The sequence below is a fragment of the Leuciscus leuciscus genome, assembly GCF_965113295.1.
Source record: "Leuciscus leuciscus genome assembly, chromosome: 21".
Classification (NCBI taxonomy): Eukaryota; Metazoa; Chordata; class Actinopteri; order Cypriniformes; family Leuciscidae; genus Leuciscus; species Leuciscus leuciscus.
Window position 1 is genome coordinate 33,499,399 of NC_138745.1, and position 20,822 is coordinate 33,520,220.

Below are 20,822 nucleotides of genomic sequence, written 5' to 3' on the forward strand. Positions count from 1 at the left end.
CAAAGCCCTGAATTGCAACTATGGTTACTTGCCAGTAAAACAAATCACAATTTAAGACCGTTTACAACATATAATTGTTTAGTTTCAAATGTGATTAAAACTAGCTCACAAAATTTTACACGAGTGTGTATTGATTAGGTCATTTAGCTAATAGCTATTATAAGCTAAATGAAATCAGGCAGAATCTGAGGTAGTCTGAGTGAACCAAGTTAAGCCTAATTACCCGTAGTTTACGAACAAGCAGCACTAAGTTTCTTCACGTCACATTAGTATGGGCTAATTCATATTATTCCTTTTTTTTAGAGTCAGCAATTAGTGAAGTATCGATGCTCGGTATCAATCTGAAACAGAATGCGCGCGCCGGCGCGCGTCTCATTGGACGCGTCAGTTTGCACAATAATTCATGCAAATGGCCAGAAACAATCGAATCCCAGGATGAATTAAACCAAATGCACATCTAATTTATTTTACTGTAATTGCAATTGTACAGTTGTGCTTATCCGTTTAATAAAAAAAGAAGCGTCCAGTCGTTCCATAGGCTACATACCGGGACGTTTTAATTAGGCCTATTTATTTTTGTGGTTTTTGGTCACAACTGTGTCAGTCAGCATGAAAATAATGATGCTGTGCCTCACATTACACCAGTCATTAAATAAATTTGTGTAGACATTTTTTTTGTCTACAAAAATGAATGACAGTTGTAAGAAATGTAAATGCAAAGAAGAACTTAAGGCACATGTAAACTGAACTAAAGTATTTATTTTTATTTTTAAATAGGCTACATTTCCTTTTTATCACCTTAGTCTTATTTATCATTAACCCGTATAGTGTTTTATAGCTAAATGAATAAATCTGACTGCATGTAGGTGTCTGTACATATCATTTGTGTCCATTTCAATTATGTACTTCTCATTCTGACTATGAGAATCCATCCTGCAATATAGTGGAACAACAATGTCCTTTGTTAGAATAAAGACACACCGAGGGAAATTTGCTCCGAGTGCTTTCATTTGTTCCCAGATCTCTGTGTTTTCACTAGAGAGCAGCAGGGTGTCTCTGGTGATGCCAAAACCATTCGTGTTCCAGCACTGTTGACACGAATCTCCTGTCAGTTCTGCTTTATCCCAGACAACAGAGCCAATTGAGTTGTATTTCAGTTTATTTTCATTTTCTTTCTTTGCGGGGCATGCAGTGGATTGACTTTGAAATAAGAGCAGAGTGAACAGGCCCCCAAAAAGAATATAAAATACCCGAATGCACAGCAAAAAATAGGCTTGTAACCATCTAAGAGAACTTCTCTCCTAAAATTGAAGATTAATAATAAGGAGTTTTACAGCCTGATGCTAGGAGAACCTTTTTGTAAGAAAAGTTATTAAAAGTGCTTTAAAGAACCTAGAAATATATGATTTTTGAAGAACTTAAAATGCTGCACTTTGTTCATCTCCAAAGAACCACTGGATAACCTGTTCTTTTTTAAAGAGTGAGGATGATGTGAAACTCACTCAAATAAGGAGAGTGTAAATAAAAGCTTCCCGACAAACAGTTGAACTGTTGAACTCTCCAGATATGAAGCTGTTATGAATGACTTTGATTATGGTCGATTGCCTGCATTCAAAGTGGCAGGCGGAAACTGTCTCAGTCTCACCTTCTGCTTCCGTGCAGCTCAGACTGGACTTCAGTTAATGGTAGAAGGGGAAGTTGAATCTCTGGATAAAGCGGGAGATGGCATAAGCCTATTTACTCCATCACCCAGTTGAGTCTGTGCCACTCAGCACCAGTGGTTGTACAGTAAATAAACAGGCCCTGCATGCTGCTGAAAAACTCCCCTGAGATAATGAGGACAACGAAGAGTTAAATGTGTCTGGCTTTTTGCAGAAAGCAATTAGGAGAACACCCAGCAGGGGCACGGATTAATTCAAACGCTCGATTAAACCTGAAATTCTTTTGATAAATAATTGTCAACTCAATATGTTTGCTGGGGTTGATCTGTTATGGGAAAAAATATGGGGGCTGGTTAAATGACTTTAAAATTTAGGGTTTCAGAACAACTTTTTCACTGTACTATTTGCCTCAAAAGTGCAATTAGAAATTTCAGTGCTTCTGTTTAAAACTGAACAGTACTTTAGTGCAAAAGCTAATTAAAAGTTGTCTTTAAACTGCCAGTTTGATTGCAGCCATCTGCAAACAAACTATATATAATTGCACGCAACTGTAAACAAACTACATAAACATGCAAACATGTTAATTGCTGTTATGGTTTTGTGCATCTCTACAGCCACCCGCTGATCGCGTGGGAACACACTGAGATGCACTAGGTGTTTGTGTTTGTTGTGCCGTTGAGACAGAACTTCATGCAAGTGATGTTTTGCTCATCATAGAGCAAATAAACAGAAACAGAAGCTACAGACATGTCAGATATATGCACATTTTATTTACAAATCAGAAACATTCCAATTAAATAAAATATATCAACATTTCTTCTACAAAAAACTGCATCTCAGAAGGCACTTGTTATAGTGGCCTAGGAAACAGACATGTGTGGACATGTAAAGTATCACAGTTTGGTGCAGAATTATCATTTAGCCAAGGCAGAATACATGTATGATGCAAACACACGCCAAGCACTTGCTGATGCATCCAAAACACCAGACAGGCCCCACTGAAATGATCTTCAAGCTGTGCAACTGAGGTGAAAGTGTATAGAAATCAAGTCTATTGTAAGAACAGTTTGACCATGTACTCACAGAGCACATTAGAGGTTCGATGAACTTGAGCGTCCCTAAACTTCGGTTCCATCCCTGTTATATATGAGATTATTGACACTGAAATGGTTGGAGAGCGAGTTGATCAAGCCACTGTTATTATGGGATGTTGAGTAGTAGTTGAGTCTGTTGGTGTTGAGATGACCGGGTTCTGATGGAGGGGCGAGTTCATGTCCAGACATGCCGTGCGTAAAATCCCCCAAGTGTCCAGAGCTAACGTCTCTGCTTCTGCTGTTTCCCGCCATTACCGAGTTCATGTTACCGATAAAGTTGTTAAAACACGGGCTGTGCTCGGCGGACGGTGAGGGGGATGATTTGGGCTCGCTGGGGGTAGGGGAGTTTTGGAGACTCTGCGGGGACGCGCTCATCAGACTCGCCGTGTCCGCCAATTTGAGCGCGTCCTCGGATTTTACAGACAGGCCACTGGCGTTAACATCTGCTCTTCTTTTTCTCTTCCTTCTGAAGTTGCCGTTATCGAACATTTTCTCGCAATTGGGATCCAAAGTCCAGTAATTTCCTTTACCTTAAAAAAAAAAAAGATTAAAAAAAATGTTAGTGAGCAAAGCGTAATTATGCACGCGAAACCAATTCCACATAGGCTACAATTTAACACTAACTTATATGATATATGAGAAAAGAACGTTCAAACTTACCAGGGTCGTCCTCATCCCGCGCAACTTTCTTGAAGCAATCATTCAAGGACAGATTGTGTCTTATGGAGTTCTGCCATCCGGCTTTGCTTTTCTTATAAAAAGGAAAGTTGTCGGCCACATACTGATAAATCTGACTGAGGGTCAGTTTCTTATCCTGAGTGTTCTGAATAGCCATCGCAATCAGCGCTGAATAAGAGTACGGCGGTCTAACCATCTTGAAAAGTTCTTGCTGACTTGAAATGGAAAGCCACCCGAGATCTGCGCTTCCGAAGCCGGTGGGCGGAGGCAGAAACTGCCGCTGGTTCGACCCAAATCCTGACTGAATGTAAGACCCTCCGTTCGGGCCTGAGAGATACGGGGACGAGCTGATACCTGGGCTGTTCATCCACAGGTAAGGGTTGGTTGTGGGCGAGGTGTACTCGCCGAGTGCGTAGCTGGAAGGATGCGCAGGTGGCCTTTGCGCGTGGTGGTGGTGGTGATGGTGGAGGTTCTGCTGGTACATGCTGAAGTTGGTGTCGCAGTACACGGTCATGTCCAGGATGTCCTGAGCGTTGTGGTGCTGGAGGGGACTGGTCTGCTGGCTCGACGGCTGCTGCCCAAACGCGTTCATAATCCGTTCTCCCTCTAGAAACATGAAGCGAGCTGAGTTTCGCCGATCAAACCTGCTGAATGTGCTCGTATCTGAGGGTTTACCCTAGAGTGCCCGAGTAGGCATCAGGGGAGGGTTATTTAACCTGTGCAGTGAATGAACTGCTGGTTGGCAACCCCTCCCACTGTCACACTTCTCCTGAATTAACTTCATCCAATATGCGTAGAGATCATTCATGTGATAAGCATTTGGGATCCAAGGCGGCTGAACAAAGTATGTTTAAATGCAAAAAAAAACAACAACAAAAAAAAAAAAAAAAAAAAAGCTACATTATTTATCTAAAGAACATATACAGCCCTATATATATAACAAAGTAGGCTAAATAAAATTCAATCAGAATATAGAGGAGATGCTGGTTGTCACACTTTTAACTCCATATAGAATATTCTCAGTGTAGTTTATCAGTTTATACAAGCCTTAACGCTTTGACTAGTAACCAAATAAACAAAGCTGTATAACATTTTCCTTGTGATGCGCAGTTAAAAAATAAATAAATTATAATAATAATGGGGCATGTTGTCATTGTGCTATTTTTTTTATTTATTTTTTTTACACAGGAACCTGTAAATGAAATAGCATAACCGTTTGTAAACAGTAAAAAATAAAATAACAAAACGCCAAATTTTGGTCCAAAAATATTGTAAATAATAAATTGCAAGCATTTTAAAACACGTGTGACAACTTATCCTGTTAGTGTTGTTTTTATTGTGTTCTCTGGTTTATCCATTATATATATATATATATATATATATATATATATATATATATATATATATATATATATATATATATATATATATATATATATATATATATGGTGATGCTGGAATTTTCATTTGGATCCCAACATTATTCTAATTTAAAACGACTGAACTGAAACAGCAAACAGCTCCTATATAGAGGAAAAAAAATAATTTGTGCAACTGGACTTTTGATTCAAAACCTCATTGATAACAACTTACCCTATAAATGAACATCTAAATATTTTCGGAGGACAATAAGGTGCAAATCAATAACATTTGATGTTTAGTTTAGATAGAAGTTAATGAACACAAACATGAAATTAGTCCAAATGATGAAACGCCCCCCACACACTATGCAAATGTACAGTACATCTTCTATCACCCGAACTCAATGAAGTTTCGCTTGAATTTACAAATGGATACGACAGAAGAATCAAAATGAAGATAATTGTGTTGTTTTTGGGAAAGTGTTCCGTTATTCAGCTTTTGCATTAGGCAACTATAGATTAAACTTATTGCTAAACTTACTGTTACTTTTCTGGCTGTTTTAAATTTTTGAAAATGCACAGACATTCATCTTACGAGAACACCCGAAAAAGAGAAAATAAGTTAATGCAAATTATAAACTATCTATATGATCTACACGGGAAATATTTGCTTCACTAAATGTTATAATTTAATAATAGTCATACATATATATATATTTATGACTATTATTAAATTATAACATTTATAGTGAAACAAATACATGTTTATGATTATAATCTGTTGAATATAATTAAATATTTGTAAATTATAATTCAAGATTCAACTAACATATAGCCTAACCTTGAGGAAGCGTGAAAATAAACTGAAAGAAATGATGACGATAGTATTTTACGCTTTACATCATGTGCATGTCATTCACATAGTAATTAAACTAGAGGTCTTTAGACCATGCAGTGAAGGCGAATATGTTTCTCTATCGCCACCTTGTGTCCATTTGCAGAACATGAACATTTCAGCTGTATTCATAGAATAACATTGCAGTCACAATACGAAATGCTCATAAGATGTAGCAAATGACTCGATGACAAAATGAAACACAATGACCAGCAAACCCTAAAACGCCCTTTGTCCGCTTTTAAAATGTTTAATCTTTCTCCAGTTTAAAAATGTAAGCTTTTGTCTTCCTTTTTGACACCAGAAAAAGTGTTTAACAGATGTTAATTGAGGTCTTAATTGAACATAAGATATTGCAGTGTATCATAAGTAAATAAACAAACTAAAAACTATAACCCAAATGTTTGCTAAAATGTCCATACATTCACTTAATTTACATAAAGTTTGATACAATTTCAATTTAAAATTTGCTCAAATTTGCATTGTTTCTGGCATATAATTTGGGCAAATAAAAAACTACTAAACTATTTTTCATTGTCATCGTATCATATATATTGAAAGTTGTATGCAATGGATACATTTAAAGGAATTCAACTTTGCTACCTGATGTTATGTTCCATGGCATCCTCCAGGGTTATAACTATTACTATAGTAAAGAAGCAGCGCTGAGGTACAAAGTTACCTAGAATTAACACTCTATCTGCATCTAATCGCTGAGACCTTCATAAACCTGCTGAAAACCACTCTACAAATCACAGACACAAAGGCACATACCGACTTACCAAATATACATTCTATTAAAAATCTTTATCTATTTAATTAATTATTATTTTTCATTTGCAACACTTCCATGACGGTCCCGGGGCAGCCAAGAAAGGGAGCACTGGCACCATGTCTTATGCAGTGACCTGAAAAAATATATAGTAAATTCTGTCCAAAATAAACACAAATAATGAAAAAAATAATTTGTTTTAAAGAACAAACTGAGAAATTTTTGAATAAAAAAAATGTATTGCTTACACACAAGTATTATATTTAATACTTAAATATTATATTTAAGTAATTATATATTATAATTGAATATTATATTTCTCAAAATTCTACACACAAAACCACACAATGTCACACATCCCTTGCAAAAGAAAACACTTCATTCATAACTAACTCTTCTTAAAGTGTTGTTTTTAACTTTACACACAAACCATCAAATGATTAGCCATATATGCCAAACTACACACAGATGTGTAAAATGTAAAACACTGCTATATTTTGTCTTTTGCTTCTTCAGTGTGCAGTAGATGTATGTGCACAAATACACTGTATATACAGAATGTATGCATAATTGATCAACTTTACAGTTATTGAACTGAACTGAATCCACACACTGAACTGACTTGAGCTGCTTTTCAGGAGAATTTGAATTAGTTATATTGTGAAGCCACTTTTGAGAATCGATTTGTTCGCTTAGGAAAAATATCTATATTTAAAACTTTAACGGCCGTCTGCCGGAAGCTAGTTATTTTAGTTGATAAAGTTTTAAATATAGATATATTTCTCACACAAACACATCGATTCACTTCAGAAGGTCTTTATTAACCCCTGCAGAGCCGTGTGAATGACTTTTATGATGGATGGATGGATGCACTTTGATGGACTTCCAAACATAAACTGCCATTCACTGCCATTATAAAGCTTGGAAGAGCCAGGACATTTTTTAATATAACTCAGATTGTGTTCGTCTGAAAGAAGAATGTCATATACACCTAGGACGGCTTGAGGGTGAGTAAACCATGGGTTAATTTTCATTCTTGGGTGAACTAACCCTTTAAGGACATCCTCCACATGACTTTCTTCATGAACGACACCAGCATCTACCCCCAGATGACCGCCAAGCTCGCAGCGGCACATAATGTCATCTGTTAAAAGAGAAATAATTGCAGTTTACACATTTTACACAATTATTTATATACGGAAAGCCCAAAATAGAAAATCAACATCTTACAATATCAGGAAATAACATTAGAGAGTTAATTAAAATAAGTTTAATGCTCTTATCATATCTTAAAACCATATGTTTTTTTATTTGAAAGCATCCTATATATGACAGAAAACTTTTAAGACAGGGTTCCTCAAACTCGGTCCTGGAGGGCCACTGTCCTGCACAGTTAAGCTCCAACCCTGATCAAACACACCTGAGCAAGCTAATCAATGTCTTCAGGATCACTAGAAACTCACAGCTAGGTGTGTTTGATCAGGGTTGGAGCTAAACTGTGCAGGACAGTGGCCCTCCAGGACCGAGTTTGAGGAACCCTGCTTTAAGACAAACCATGTGTAAATTCATAAGTCGACACCATTGCTGAGTATTTTCTCCTTAAAACTGCAGTGAACCAAAGACAGTCTCAAAAACACGGTTTGAAATCACTGGTGTTTCTGTCACAAACTACATTGTGACCAATCAGATCACCGTGTGATCGTCAACCAGTGGATCTCTGAGCCGCTGTGAGTGAGTGGAGGCGGGGCTCATTTGCATATTCATAGAACCGCGTATAGTATGTAAAGATGATGAAGTAGTATGTCCCAAAGCTTGCCTACTTTTTTGCTACACATTCAGAAGTAAATACCTTTTCTTCACAAAAAGAGTACATACTTTTATGGCGTAGTGTAACTTAGGGACGCAGCATATGGCTTTACACGATGACGATCGCTCTGATTGGTTTCAGGTCTATCCAATTGCGCCCAGAGGCATTTGAGCGATGTCCGTTGGTGACGCCCCTTTGGAAATGAGTTATTAATGAAGCTTTGCCAGACCATAACTCAGTTACTGAGCTTGGTCTGGTTTTAACCAGGCTAGGTTTAAATATGAAATTGTTATATAATGAGTTTTAAGGGATACAATTATTGACTACAGGGGCACTTTAAGGCCCGTTTATTAATGATTCCCTTTCTGGAGAAATATCTGATGATATAGATGATATTACAAATAACAGTCCATAAAGACTCATTAGCTGAATAAATACATCCAGTGAAAAACATATACTATAGCCTATCCTCCCGAAACCCAGACATCTTTTCATGCCATTACATTGTTTAGACTAAGAAACAAATGTTTTTTTACATGTTTGAAAAAATATATTTTATTCATGTTAGTCTATATCCTCTGTAGTGGACACCAGGACTCAGTTGTTTAAAAAAAAAAAAAAAAAAAGACATGAAATAACATTGGGAAAAATGTTTTTATTTATTTTCATTCACCAGTTTTTAGGTTTCAGGATATATATATATATATATATATATATATATATATATATATATATATATATACCAAACTTTGAATAAAGATGATTCTCAACTACGTTATGAAAGATATAATTAATTTATATACTTAATACAATATGTGGGTAAAATAGCCATAAATAGGTAGTGCCATTCAATACAATGTATCTATACACTGTATCTAATTAGCATATTAATGTGTTCTTGGGGAAAAATGTAATGGAAAAAGAAGTGTATTAATGTACATGCAGGTAATATGTACATGTACATGCAGGTATAATATGTATAAAAAAAAAAAAGAAACATTGTGGAGACTATGTATTTTGATCCAAAATGGTAGGCTAAATAAATAGTAAAAATATGCTTTAAAAAAAGCACAAAAAGAATGCATGAAACATAGGGTAAGAATACATATAGGCCTATCATAACAGACAGTAGCTACCCCTATGAATTGTATTTTAATTAGGCCTATATTCTTTGTAAAGTCTGACCAGCAGATGGAAACATTATGTGACTATAGAAGTATGTCAGAATTCACAGTAGCCTACTTATAAAAGTGTAGCCAAAAAGTATTCAGGCATACTTCTTTTGTCACACACTGTTTTTTGCCTACTAATATACAGTAGTGGGGATGTATGCAATGTCAGATGCAGCCTTTCTCTAATACTTTGAGTCTAAGCGTCTCCCATCATTCATCACTTTCAGGAACGAACATGCCCCGTTTTCTCGTCATGTCTAGTTAAACTTTACAGTGCAAGACTTTACGTACTTGTTTGTAAAACAAAGTGTTGCTCATTTGATTGGTGCAGAGATTAAACGCAGTTTGTAAAATGTTTAAAAACGAACACAGTGATTAAGTAAGTTAACAAAAATCTTTGAAATCTTGCGGTATTTACGCACACTTGAATACTTCGGACATACTGTGCGTCATGTAAGTAGACAAGTGGTCAAGTGTGTGTATTTAGACAGGCCCAATGACATGCTTTCTCTGTTACTGTAGAGATATACAAGAACTCAAATATCAACACCAACATAAAACCTTGACATATGCATAGATATAAAATTATTCTTCATGGTCATGTACAATGCAACTTATAAATATGGCTGTATTTGTTTTAATAAATTACACAACATTTCCTGATTCAGTCTGTATATGAAGACTCAAGACTCTTCTTTCTTAATGAATAAAATCACAAACAGTTTGTTAGCAATGCAAAGTTTTAGCATTTCATGAAACATGCCGGAATCTCACTAACTCTCTCTAAGCGTCTGTCTCCCCCTCGTGGTGAGTCAAGGAACGTGTGATTTAATTCACATTACAGAGATTTTTTATTTTTCTGTTACAGTTTTCAAACACCTTACAATATCAACCTTTTTTGAAGAAAAAATGCAAAGCTGAAGCTAAATAGCCAAATACTTCAATACATAATATCTCTATAAATTAGCAAATAGGCTTATGTGTTATCTACAAACATGCATTCATTTTTATGCCATACCAATTAAGCAGGACCATTTATGCATGTTTAGTTTGACATCAAATGTACAAAAGTGGGTGAAGATAAACTTTTTTCTTTTTTTTTTACCCAACACAGTCTTTTTCAGAATTTTGACTATCTAAGCATGTTGTCAAAAAAGCTCAATGTTTATTAAGTCGAATACATTTTTTTTTTTTTTCTGAGTAAGCAAGGTAGAAATAATAGCATTATATTAAAATTCACTGGAGTAAAATATGTGACAGCTATGGCTTCGGTCTCCCTAGACAATCACGATATGGATCAGTAAAAAGTTGTTTTTCCAGCAAATGGAGCCATAGAGCAGGTTTACTTTCACTATTGACACTGCAGATCTAGATTAAACCCGTCATACCTCATTACATGTGAGAGGACATACAAACATTCACCTTCTTGAAGAGTGACATTCCTCTGTAAATCATTTGCTCTCAAGTCAAAACTGAAACAAATACAGTGCGTGCAGAATTATTAGGCACGTTGATTTTCTGATCATATTTTTTTTTTTTTTAGGCACATTTGACCAATTCCAAACCACATTAATCATAATATTTACTAATAATTTTGTATTTAATCATTTATAAGTGATAAATAATTGTTCATGAAGACTGGAAATGAAAAACGCCTTATATTCAGGTGTGCATAATTATTAGGCACGTTTTCTTTTACAGATAAAATAAGCCAACATTTTTATTTAACTCAGACTTAAAAGTCAAAAAATTATTAAATTCCCGTGAGAAGGATGCAATACTAATGCAATACTAGAAATTGCAGTTAAGACATGACCATTGGAAAGTGAAATACTCATTGGGTCAGCAGGGTCAGACAAAAACAGGTGGAGAAGAAAAGACACATGTTAAATGCAAAATAACTGAGAATTAAGGTGACAAATTAAGTGTGAAACCTTCAGGAACCCTTAAGTCTCCAGCGTCACCATTTTCCAGAACTGCAACCTACCCGGAGTCTCCAGAAGTGCAAGGTGTCAGGATCTCAGAGACTTAGGTTAGGTAAAGAATCCTAAAAAATGACCCCCACTTAATAAGAATAACAAGCTGAAGTGTAGTAGGCCTAAAATACATGAAGACAGGCAGATTGAGAGTGACTATTGAAGGACCAGCACCACATCCTCTTCTACTATTTGAAGAATTCATCCTCCAGAATCTGACGGTAAGTTTTGGGAGTTTATTTTAAGTCCATTTCTGCAAAACAGACTTCAGGGTAGGAGAGACATGTGTCTTTTCTTCTCCACCTGTTTTTGTCTGACCCGGCTGACCCAATGAGTATTTCACTTTCCAATGGTCATGCCTTAACTGCAATTTCTAGTATTGCATTAGTATTGCATCCTTCTCATGGGAATTTAATACTTTTTGACTTTTAAGTCTGAGTTAAATCTCTTTTTTTGGCTTATTTTATCTGTAAAAGAAAACGTGCCTAATAATTATGCACACCTGAATATCTTCCATGAATGAGGGATATTTTAATGGCAGGAATATTTGATTTAAGATATTATGATATTATGGTCGTGTCTTTTGGATTCTTCTGAAGTTCAGCTTCGCGCTGCTCGGCAGACCGGACTTGACCAGCTCCTGTTGTAGCTGAAATAAAGATTGACTGATAGATCAAAATTTATTGAATCGTCTATTAGCACCATAATTAATATATACAAATACAAATAATATATATAAAAAAAAATATATATATATATATTCTGCCCATTAGTAAGTGCAACTTACTTTTTCTAAAACATTCACAATGTTTTCACTCTTTGTTAGGTCTGAAAATGAAATAACTCTCAGTTCAACTCCTATGATATTTTCTGAGGGAAACAAAGCACATGATTAATAATTAATGTTAAAAAGTGTTTACATTTTCATGCATACTTTATACTGAACATATTGAAGAGGTCAAATTGGAATATAATATTTGACTTGAATAATGAAGAATTTCACAACACTGCCTTGAAAACAACTTGTTTGTTTGCAGGAACATTTAAATGTCAGCATTTGGCAGAGGCTTTTATCCAATTTTAGGTTGATTAAAGGTTTTGAATGTGATTGAATCAAACTCATGACTTTGACATTGCCTAAACATCATATGATGCCACATAAAAACAAACTAATAATACTAAAGATTCTAAACATGATGGCAATTATGCACCTTGTAGATAATTTTTTACCTGGTGCACTGTCCACCCTGAAGGCCCATCGACCTGGAACATTTACATTACTGGAGTTCACAAGGTTTGGAATAAAACTCCCACTCACAGTAATCACAGAGTGGGAAGTGGAGTTAACTGTGTCATAACCAGCCTGCACAAACAAGGAAATTACTTATTATTGAGACAGAACATCAAGAAGAGATAGGCGTATTTTGTTGTATTGATGTATAAGGCATGTTTTACCTGCACCCCATTTAATGTCTCAGCGCAGTCACCATAATTCATGAGAATGAAAGACAAATCACCGCCCGAAATTAACACCACTTGAAATGATGCTTCCTGCAAAGTTTGGGAACAGTGAATGTCACAGCAGCTCCGATAATAGTGTGCCCTTGAGCCTGAAGGAGTTTTAACAAACTAACTTACTGTGCCAGAGTAAAATAGGTATTTAATTCTATCCCAAGTAGCAACAAGGACCCAAGTAGCCGTGAAGTTCAGATACGGGAAATACTGGTTTATATCCCGAGTGGCTTGAGTGAGCACACTTCCATTTGAGTACTGCTGATACGAGATGCTGCCATTCAGACTGACGTCAACATCTGTCCAGAGCGGAGCAATGATGTCTTCACTTCCATTGATGGGAAAGTTCTTCGGGTAATACTCTGGCAAAGGCTGGTTGAATGTAAGGTGCCCGTTATTATTAACCTGGGTAATAAAATATATTAGTCATGCATGTCACATAGATTCTCATTTGCCATTTGCATTAGCAAAACAGAAGTGAATTCTCACATATGTCTTGTTGTATGTGCGGCCAAAGAACACAAAAGGTCTCCACAGGTCGACAAGAGTGGAGTTTGCATCTTCAACAGCAATACCAACAGTGTCTCCCGCCACTGAGCCGAACGGATAGAATGTAACCGGCACTGCAAGACAAACAAGTTCAAACTCCGATGACGATAATCTCAGTTCATGTTTTATATGTTCTACTTCTAAGGTCAATAATTACCTGTCTGTGCTTTTGTCACCCTGCCTGCAAAAAAAAAAAAAAAAAAAAAAAAAAAAAAATTATTAATTAAATAAATAAATATATATATATATATATATATATATATATATATATATATATATATATATATATATATATATTAATACAATTTTAAATAGAATGTGATATTGTCTATTTCTTTGTCATTCCATGAAGGATATTATTAATGGTAAAACTCACTCAGCGAAAGGACTGATATGAAGATCAGCAGATATTGTGAAACTGGAGACAATCCCATGATAAATATTTGGATGAGGTCAAAGATACCAGAATGTCACTGCTACAGTTTCACAGAGTAACTAGAAAAATCACAACACACTGTAAAAAAAAAAACAAATCCAATTTTACTAGAAATTTACCGTAAAAAATACAGTAGCACCAATTTAGATTTTACTTACATTTACAGTAATAAACCGTATTTCTTTATCTGATATAATGTTACTGACCTAATGAAGAATTACTATCTGTTTTGTACCATAGAAATGCACTAACAACCATCAATCACAGTGGTGATGAAAAAATCACATGATGATTTAAAGCTCATCACAAGCAACTCATTCACAATAATGATACTACTAATAAAAAGAAGCTGCACATTATCATTCACAAAAACACTAAACACCATCATGGTAACACACAAAATGTAAAAAATGCAATAAACATTAATTTAACAACATAGTGCAGCAGATTAGTAAAAAAATCGTTCACTTTGGTATAGAAGCATGAAATTTGCCACAGATACTCTCTAAGGGCCACTATTTTGGAAAAAGGCGTTGGCCACTCAAAAATTCAATATGGCGGCCATTTTTCAAAATGGCCGCCATTGCTATTCAATGCTTATTATATCAATTATTCAAACAGTGATCCAAGCATAAAATTTTATACAAATACTCTCTAAAGGACATGTTAATAGAAAAATATGCTTGTCCCTCAAAAATTCAAGATGGCCGCCATTTTTAAAGATGGCCACCGTTCCTGTCGAATATTAATTATTTCAAGTGTTCAAATGGTGATGCAAGCATAAAATTAGGCAGAAATACTCTTCAAGGAACACTCTTTTGGAAAAAGGTATGTGCCACTCAAAAATTCAGGATGGACACCATTTTCAAGATGGCCACCATTTCTGTCAAATAGTCATAATGTCTGCTTTGTCTGCCTCCTCTCCTTTGACCTGTCCAGCTTAGTTAAACTTGCCAGGCATATAAAATCCCCGCCCGGCATAGGTCTCAGGTTCATTGGAGTACACAAGCCTCTCCACCACGGCAAGGTGTAGTCCACAGAGAGGAAGTGCCACTGTTAGAAAAAGGATACGCTGCTGGTACAGGTTGCACATACAGTGGGGAGAACAAGTATTTGATACACTGCTGATTTTGAAGGTTTTCCTACTTACAAAGCATGTAGAGGTCTGTAATTTTTATCATAGGTACACTGAAACTGTGAGAGACGGAATCTAAAACAAAAATCCAGAAAATCACATTGTATGATTTTTAAATAATTAATTTGCATTTTATTGCATGACATAAGTATTTGATCACCTACCAACCAGTAAGAATTCCGGCTCTCACATACCTGTTCGTTTTTCTTTAAGAAGCCCTCCTGTTCTCCACTCATTACCTGTATTAACTGCACCTGTTTGAACTTGTTACCTGTATAAAAGACACCTGTCCACACACTCAATCAAACAGACTCCAACCTCTCCACAATGGCCAAGACCAGAGAGCTGTGTAATGGGCTACAGGACAATAGGCAAGCAGCTTGGTGAGAAGGCAACAACTGTTGGCACAATTATTAGAAAATGGAAGAAGTTCAAGATGACGGTCAATCTCCCTCGGTCTGGGGCACCATGCAAGATCTCACCTCGTGGGGCATCAATGATCATGAGGAAGGTGAGGGATCATCCCAGAACTACACGGCAGGTCAATGACCTGAAGAGAGCTGGGACCACAGTCTCAAAGAAAACCATTAGTAACACACTACGCCATCATGGATTAAAATCCTACAGCGCACGCAAGGTCCCCCTGCTCAAGCCAGTGCATGTCCAGGCCCATCTGAAGTTTGCCAATGACCATCTGGATGATCCAGAGGAGGAATGGGAGAAGGTCATGTGGTCTGATGAGACAAAAATAGAGCTTTTTGGTCTAAACTCCACTTGCCGTGTTTGGAGGAAGAAGGAGGATGAGTACAACCCCAAGAACACCATCCCAACCGTGAAGCATGGAGGTGGAAACATCATTCTTTGGGGATGCTTTTCTGCAAAGGGGACAGGACGACTGCACCGTATTGAGGGGAGGATGGATGGGGCCATGTATCGCGAGATCTTGGCCAACAACCTCCTTCCCTCAGTAAGAGCATTGAAGATAGGTTGTGGCTGGGTCTTCCAGCATGACAACGACCTGAAACACACAGCCAGGGCAACTAAGGAGTGCCTCTGTAAGAAGCATCTCAAGGTCCTGGAGTGGCCTAGCCAGTCTCCAGACCTGAACCCAATAAAAAATCTTTGGAGGGAGCTGGAAGTCTGTATTGCCCAGCGACAGCCCCGAAACCTTAAGGATCTGGAGAAGGTCTGTATGGAGGAGTGTGCCAAAATCCCTGCTGCAGCGTGTGCAAACCTGGTCAAGAACTACAGGAAACGAATGATCTCTGTAATTGCAAACAAGGTTTCTGTACCAAATATTAAGTTCTGCTTTTCTGATGTATTAAATACTTATGTCTTGCAATAAAATGCAAATGAATTACTTAAAAATCATACAATGTGATTTTCTGGATTTTTGTTTTAGATTCCGTCACTCGCAGTTGAAGAATACATATGATAAAAATTACAGACTTCTACATGCTTTGTAAGTGGCAAAACCTGCAAAATCAGCAGTGTATCAAATACTTGTTCTCCCCACTGTATCTGCGAGACGGAAGGCGGAAGGACCATCAGAATTGAGACTGGTTTCAACAATATAGGTGACCAGTTCAGAGAGAGCCATAGGAAAGATGGCTGGTTGAATCGTTTCACTCTGTGACTCTTTCTCAAGCCTTCTGAGGTTTCTCTCTGTTGTAAAGATGAATGAGACGCAAATGATGGTATTTCAGCTCCTGTGCAATGGCATCAGCACCACTTAGTTGAGACAATAATTTAGCATCATTCAGTGTTTGTGCACATTCATGTAGTCTGTCATTCAGTTGCAGTGTCATTACCTGACGTAGGTCAGATTCAGGAGATATGTTATCACAAAGAAAGCAAACCTGATCATCTAGACTTTTCTGCATCATGGTTCTGCGATGCTTTGTTTGGCCTTCATCTATCTCACTACATTGAGCATCGGATTGTTGCTTCTGGGCACGAAGTAACTTTGTGTTGTTGAACCGAAGTCGACAATTGTAGTGATACTTCGCTTGGTTCCTTCTCAAAGCTTCTACACCACCTTCATCCAGTCGTTCCAGGTCCAGGGTCACTGGCATTTTGTTCATCTTGTGTAAGAGTGGAATGTTGGTGGCAATCATTTTATAGCCATCATGTTGAGAAACATGATGGGTAGGTAGTGATTGGAGGGGTTCCTTTGTGTCTGTTTGACAAAGACAACATTTCTTCCAATCAGTTGGCCTCTTGGCTGACATGGGATTTTCATTTGCCATTTTGGGGGTTTGTTGTCTGATTAAGGCCGAGGGGTTATCCTTTTACCACCTCAATCATTGACATAGTACACATTCAGGTATGGGATACAAATAGGCACACACCTTTTTTCCATGATAATGTTCCTTGAAGAATATTTGTACCAAATTTCATGATAGCAGCACCATTTGAAAAAAAGATGTAAGGATTCAAGAGAAATGGCGGCCATCTTGAAAACTGGTAGCCATCTTGAATTTTTGAGGGACAAGCACCGTTTTCCAAAAAAACATTCTGAAGAGAGTATTTTCACAAAATGTTATGCCTACATCACTGTTTGAACAATTGACATAATGAGCATTTTACAGAAATAGCGGCCATCTTGAAAAAATTGCCGCCATGTTGAATTTTTCGGTGGCCAACGCCTTTTTCCCAAAAAGTGACCCTTAGAGAGTATCTGTGCCAAATTTCATGCTTTTATACCAATTTGAACGATTCTCTTGAAATATGCCATTAATCTGCTGCACTAACATTAAATGTAACATAAAACCCTATTGTCATAACTGATTAGAAAAGACTAAGAAAACTATGAAGAAAGTTATTTCAACAAAAACACATCAAATGTCAAGTGTCACGCAGGGAATTGTGGGAATGTCAATTTATGTTTTTTTTCACTGTAAATTATGCAATGACTTTTTCTTTTTCACTTCCAAAAAACTGTAAATTTAACGGTATTTTACAGTAAAATTACATTAAATGTACCGTTCGGTCTATCACCTTTGTTTCCCAAATATAGTAAGGAAACTTTCTGTTAACCAATTAACAGTTTTTCACTATAGCATTTTTACAGTGTTTTACTGTTAAAATCACGATCATTTTTTACATTAATACTTATATCATTTTTGATTTTATAATAATTTTCTGTTATATTTTAACTATACAGATATACATAGACATAGCATCACAGAATAAGTTGTTAAAACAAACAACAAGACAAAAAAGTTTGATGTTTACCTCAGACGGCTTCATGGAATATGCACCTTCTGAAAGGTTCGAATCAGGCTCTAATTATCATAGCGCTGAGAGGAGTGACGTGTTCAGTCAGTGTCTGTCAATGCATTCTGAATAACCACAATGACTGAAATTCTCACTGAACAACTAACAATAAAAGTGAAAGAACTGCTTGACTTCACTTTAGATGACAACTCAAACACTTGTTTTCTTCAAAAGGGCATCCCTTGAAATTGTGTCTGGGCTATTTCCATGTGCCAGATTAGATAAAGAAATCAAAAAGGTCATGGTGTAATTTGCAAAGGAAAACGGGATATAATGCATTCTTGCATAATTTAATTATGTTGATGTATGAAACAGTCCCACAACACGCTTTACATGAAAATCAAGAGAGACTGATTGAGGAGTGACTTTATTGCGACAGACACGTGTTACGCCCGTTTCACACATACTCCGTTTGCAGTGCGTATTTTTTTCTGTACCCATGTTAACAGGTCAGAGCTTGCACGCGGATGCGGTCCGTCGACCCGTTCCAGTTGCAGTGCACAGCAGTGCAGAGATCGTTTCCGCACCGAGTCTATTTTTGCTGTGTGCACGCGCTGAATTAAAGTGACAGCTCATGGTTCGTGGTCAAAATGAACACAGATTGACCAGATTGACATGAAAATGTAGTAATTTCATCATAAATGCATTTCATTAAATAAAATGTAGTAATCTCACCATAAATGCATTTAATTAAATACTAGCCTACTATTTTTCACAGTCATCTTTTTACTTTAAGACCGGGGTAAATCAAGGAAAATTACAATTTACTTCAACAAGGCGACATAATGAACAACACTCGTCTCATTCGTGGATGTTGAAAAACAAGTTCTTTGTGACATGCAAGATTTGTTGTATAAAGATTATGCAACAGAAAGGGTATGAGTCTGCTGTTTTTGTCAATTTTAAGTTTTAATTTAAAATGTATGCGATTTTAACATAAGTGCATGGTTAAATATTTTACCACTTGCTTGAGCAACTTAATATATAATTATATAGAAGTAATGCATTGAATAATAGGCCTACTTTGTTTAAATTGTGTTTTGTGAATACGTCTATTAAAGAGTGTATGTGTACAAAGAGAATCGCAATGCTGAAAAAAAAAAAAAAAAAAAAATCGCTGATAACTTCTGGATTTGAAATACAAATAGTGAGTATTGTGGTACAGCCGCGGTTCAGTTACGCACAGCAAACGCAGCATATGTGAAAGCACTATACATAGTTCCCACATGACGTCACAACATACGGGCATTTGCCGACCCGGCGCCATTTCTGTGGGCAGAACATTAGAAGAAGAAGCTGAAAAGAGTTAATTTCGTGATAAAAAGGGAAAATGGTCATCTCCTGCTGGGTCAATGGATGTTCAAATCGTGCCGTATACCCGTCATTAGACTTCATGAATGTGACGTTAAGCGTCAGAACAACGATGGAGGTTATGGCTGGCGAGGATAAACAGGAAAGAATTGCGAGTGTACACAAATATAAGTTAACACTTTGCAGTTTGAATGATGTCCTGTATACAAAATGACGAGGTATTAAAAACATAGGATCGCGCCCGCGACTCTCTCTTTCACTCTGCCACACGCACACACACATTCCAGCCTTGCAATCTCAGATTATGTCCCTAAAGAACCCGCGTATAAAGTAGTTCCGCATTAACCGTTACATTAATTAATTTGCACGCGAGTTTTGTTTATTTTCATGCCGTGTATTCATATTCATGCACATATTTCCAGGCTCGGAATTGCTCACATGTGTTAAAACTCCTAGCCAATACCAAATAATGGTACACATGGATAATACTGTATCTGAGGCAAAGCTGCAAAATCAGTGCTCAGTTTAGCGCATACGGATCCACACCATTTATGACTGAAATGTTCGCATTGTACCTCTCTCTGTCTTGTGTTAATAGAGTCTCTTTATAATCTCTGTCACTTTGTCTCTTCATGATTTTCGTAACATTATAAATAGAAAGAAATATTCCAAATTTGCTTGTAAAACTCTATACTGTCTATGTTAAAACTTTGTAAACACAGCAGCTTATGCCCTCAAAGATGGCGTCTCCGGGGAGGTCACGTGACATTAATTGGCCTGTGGGAACTATGTATAGCGCGTGCTGCTCCTGTACCGCATAAGCACTGCAACACGCACCGCACCTATGGAAGCATATGGGTAGCAAATTTCAATTTGAAATGTAATATGCAAAATGACTAGGCAATATGTAAAATGGCAATGCATTTCTGTATTTAAATTTAAATTTTCCCATCATTTGTGCAACGTTTGGTGCAAAATTAAAATGGAAATTAAATTATAAAATTTACATTTGCCATTTCATACACTAGTTTTAATATGTAAATTGAATACATAATTTAACGATTTCAAATTGAATATTGCTACCCATAAGCTTCCATACTGCACACGGATGTGTGAAACGGGCGTTATTTTGCTCACAGCTGATTGGTCCAATTTCGTTTTGAGATCTCTTACCGAGAACATAA

General features: G+C 36.7%; 2 protein-coding genes across 4 annotated transcripts; both read right to left on the reverse strand.

The window, feature by feature from the left end:
* Positions 1-2,427: 2,427 nt before the first annotated feature.
* foxi1 (forkhead box i1) lies at positions 2,428-4,221 on the reverse strand. The gene is made up of 2 exons (XM_082152511.1): positions 3,416-4,221; positions 2,428-3,285 (listed from the first exon to the last, which is right to left on the reverse strand). Exons 1-2 carry the CDS (start codon positions 4,047-4,049, stop codon positions 2,780-2,782), a joined length of 1,140 nt encoding a protein of 379 aa, XP_082008637.1. The 5' UTR covers positions 4,050-4,221; the 3' UTR covers positions 2,428-2,779.
* A 6,046-nt stretch (positions 4,222-10,267) lies between these two features.
* LOC309485276 (sushi, nidogen and EGF-like domain-containing protein 1) lies at positions 10,268-18,434 on the reverse strand. Of its 3 annotated transcripts, none has more exons than XM_082152040.1 (9): positions 18,286-18,434; positions 13,854-13,972; positions 13,635-13,658; positions 13,418-13,551; positions 13,055-13,333; positions 12,872-12,967; positions 12,647-12,779; positions 12,204-12,286; positions 10,268-12,065 (listed from the first exon to the last, which is right to left on the reverse strand). In XM_082152040.1, the coding sequence occupies exons 2-9, from the start codon at positions 13,909-13,911 to the stop codon at positions 11,985-11,987; spliced, it is 888 nt and encodes a 295-aa protein (XP_082008166.1). In that variant the 5' UTR covers positions 13,912-13,972; positions 18,286-18,434; the 3' UTR covers positions 10,268-11,984. The 3 variants fall into 3 exon arrangements, with proteins under 3 accessions (XP_082008166.1, XP_082008164.1, XP_082008165.1); XM_082152038.1 differs by having other exon boundaries at positions 13,635-13,661; positions 18,286-18,433; XM_082152039.1 differs by lacking the exon at positions 18,286-18,434 and having other exon boundaries at positions 13,635-13,661; positions 13,854-13,991.
* Between the last annotated feature and the right edge of the window lie 2,388 nt (positions 18,435-20,822).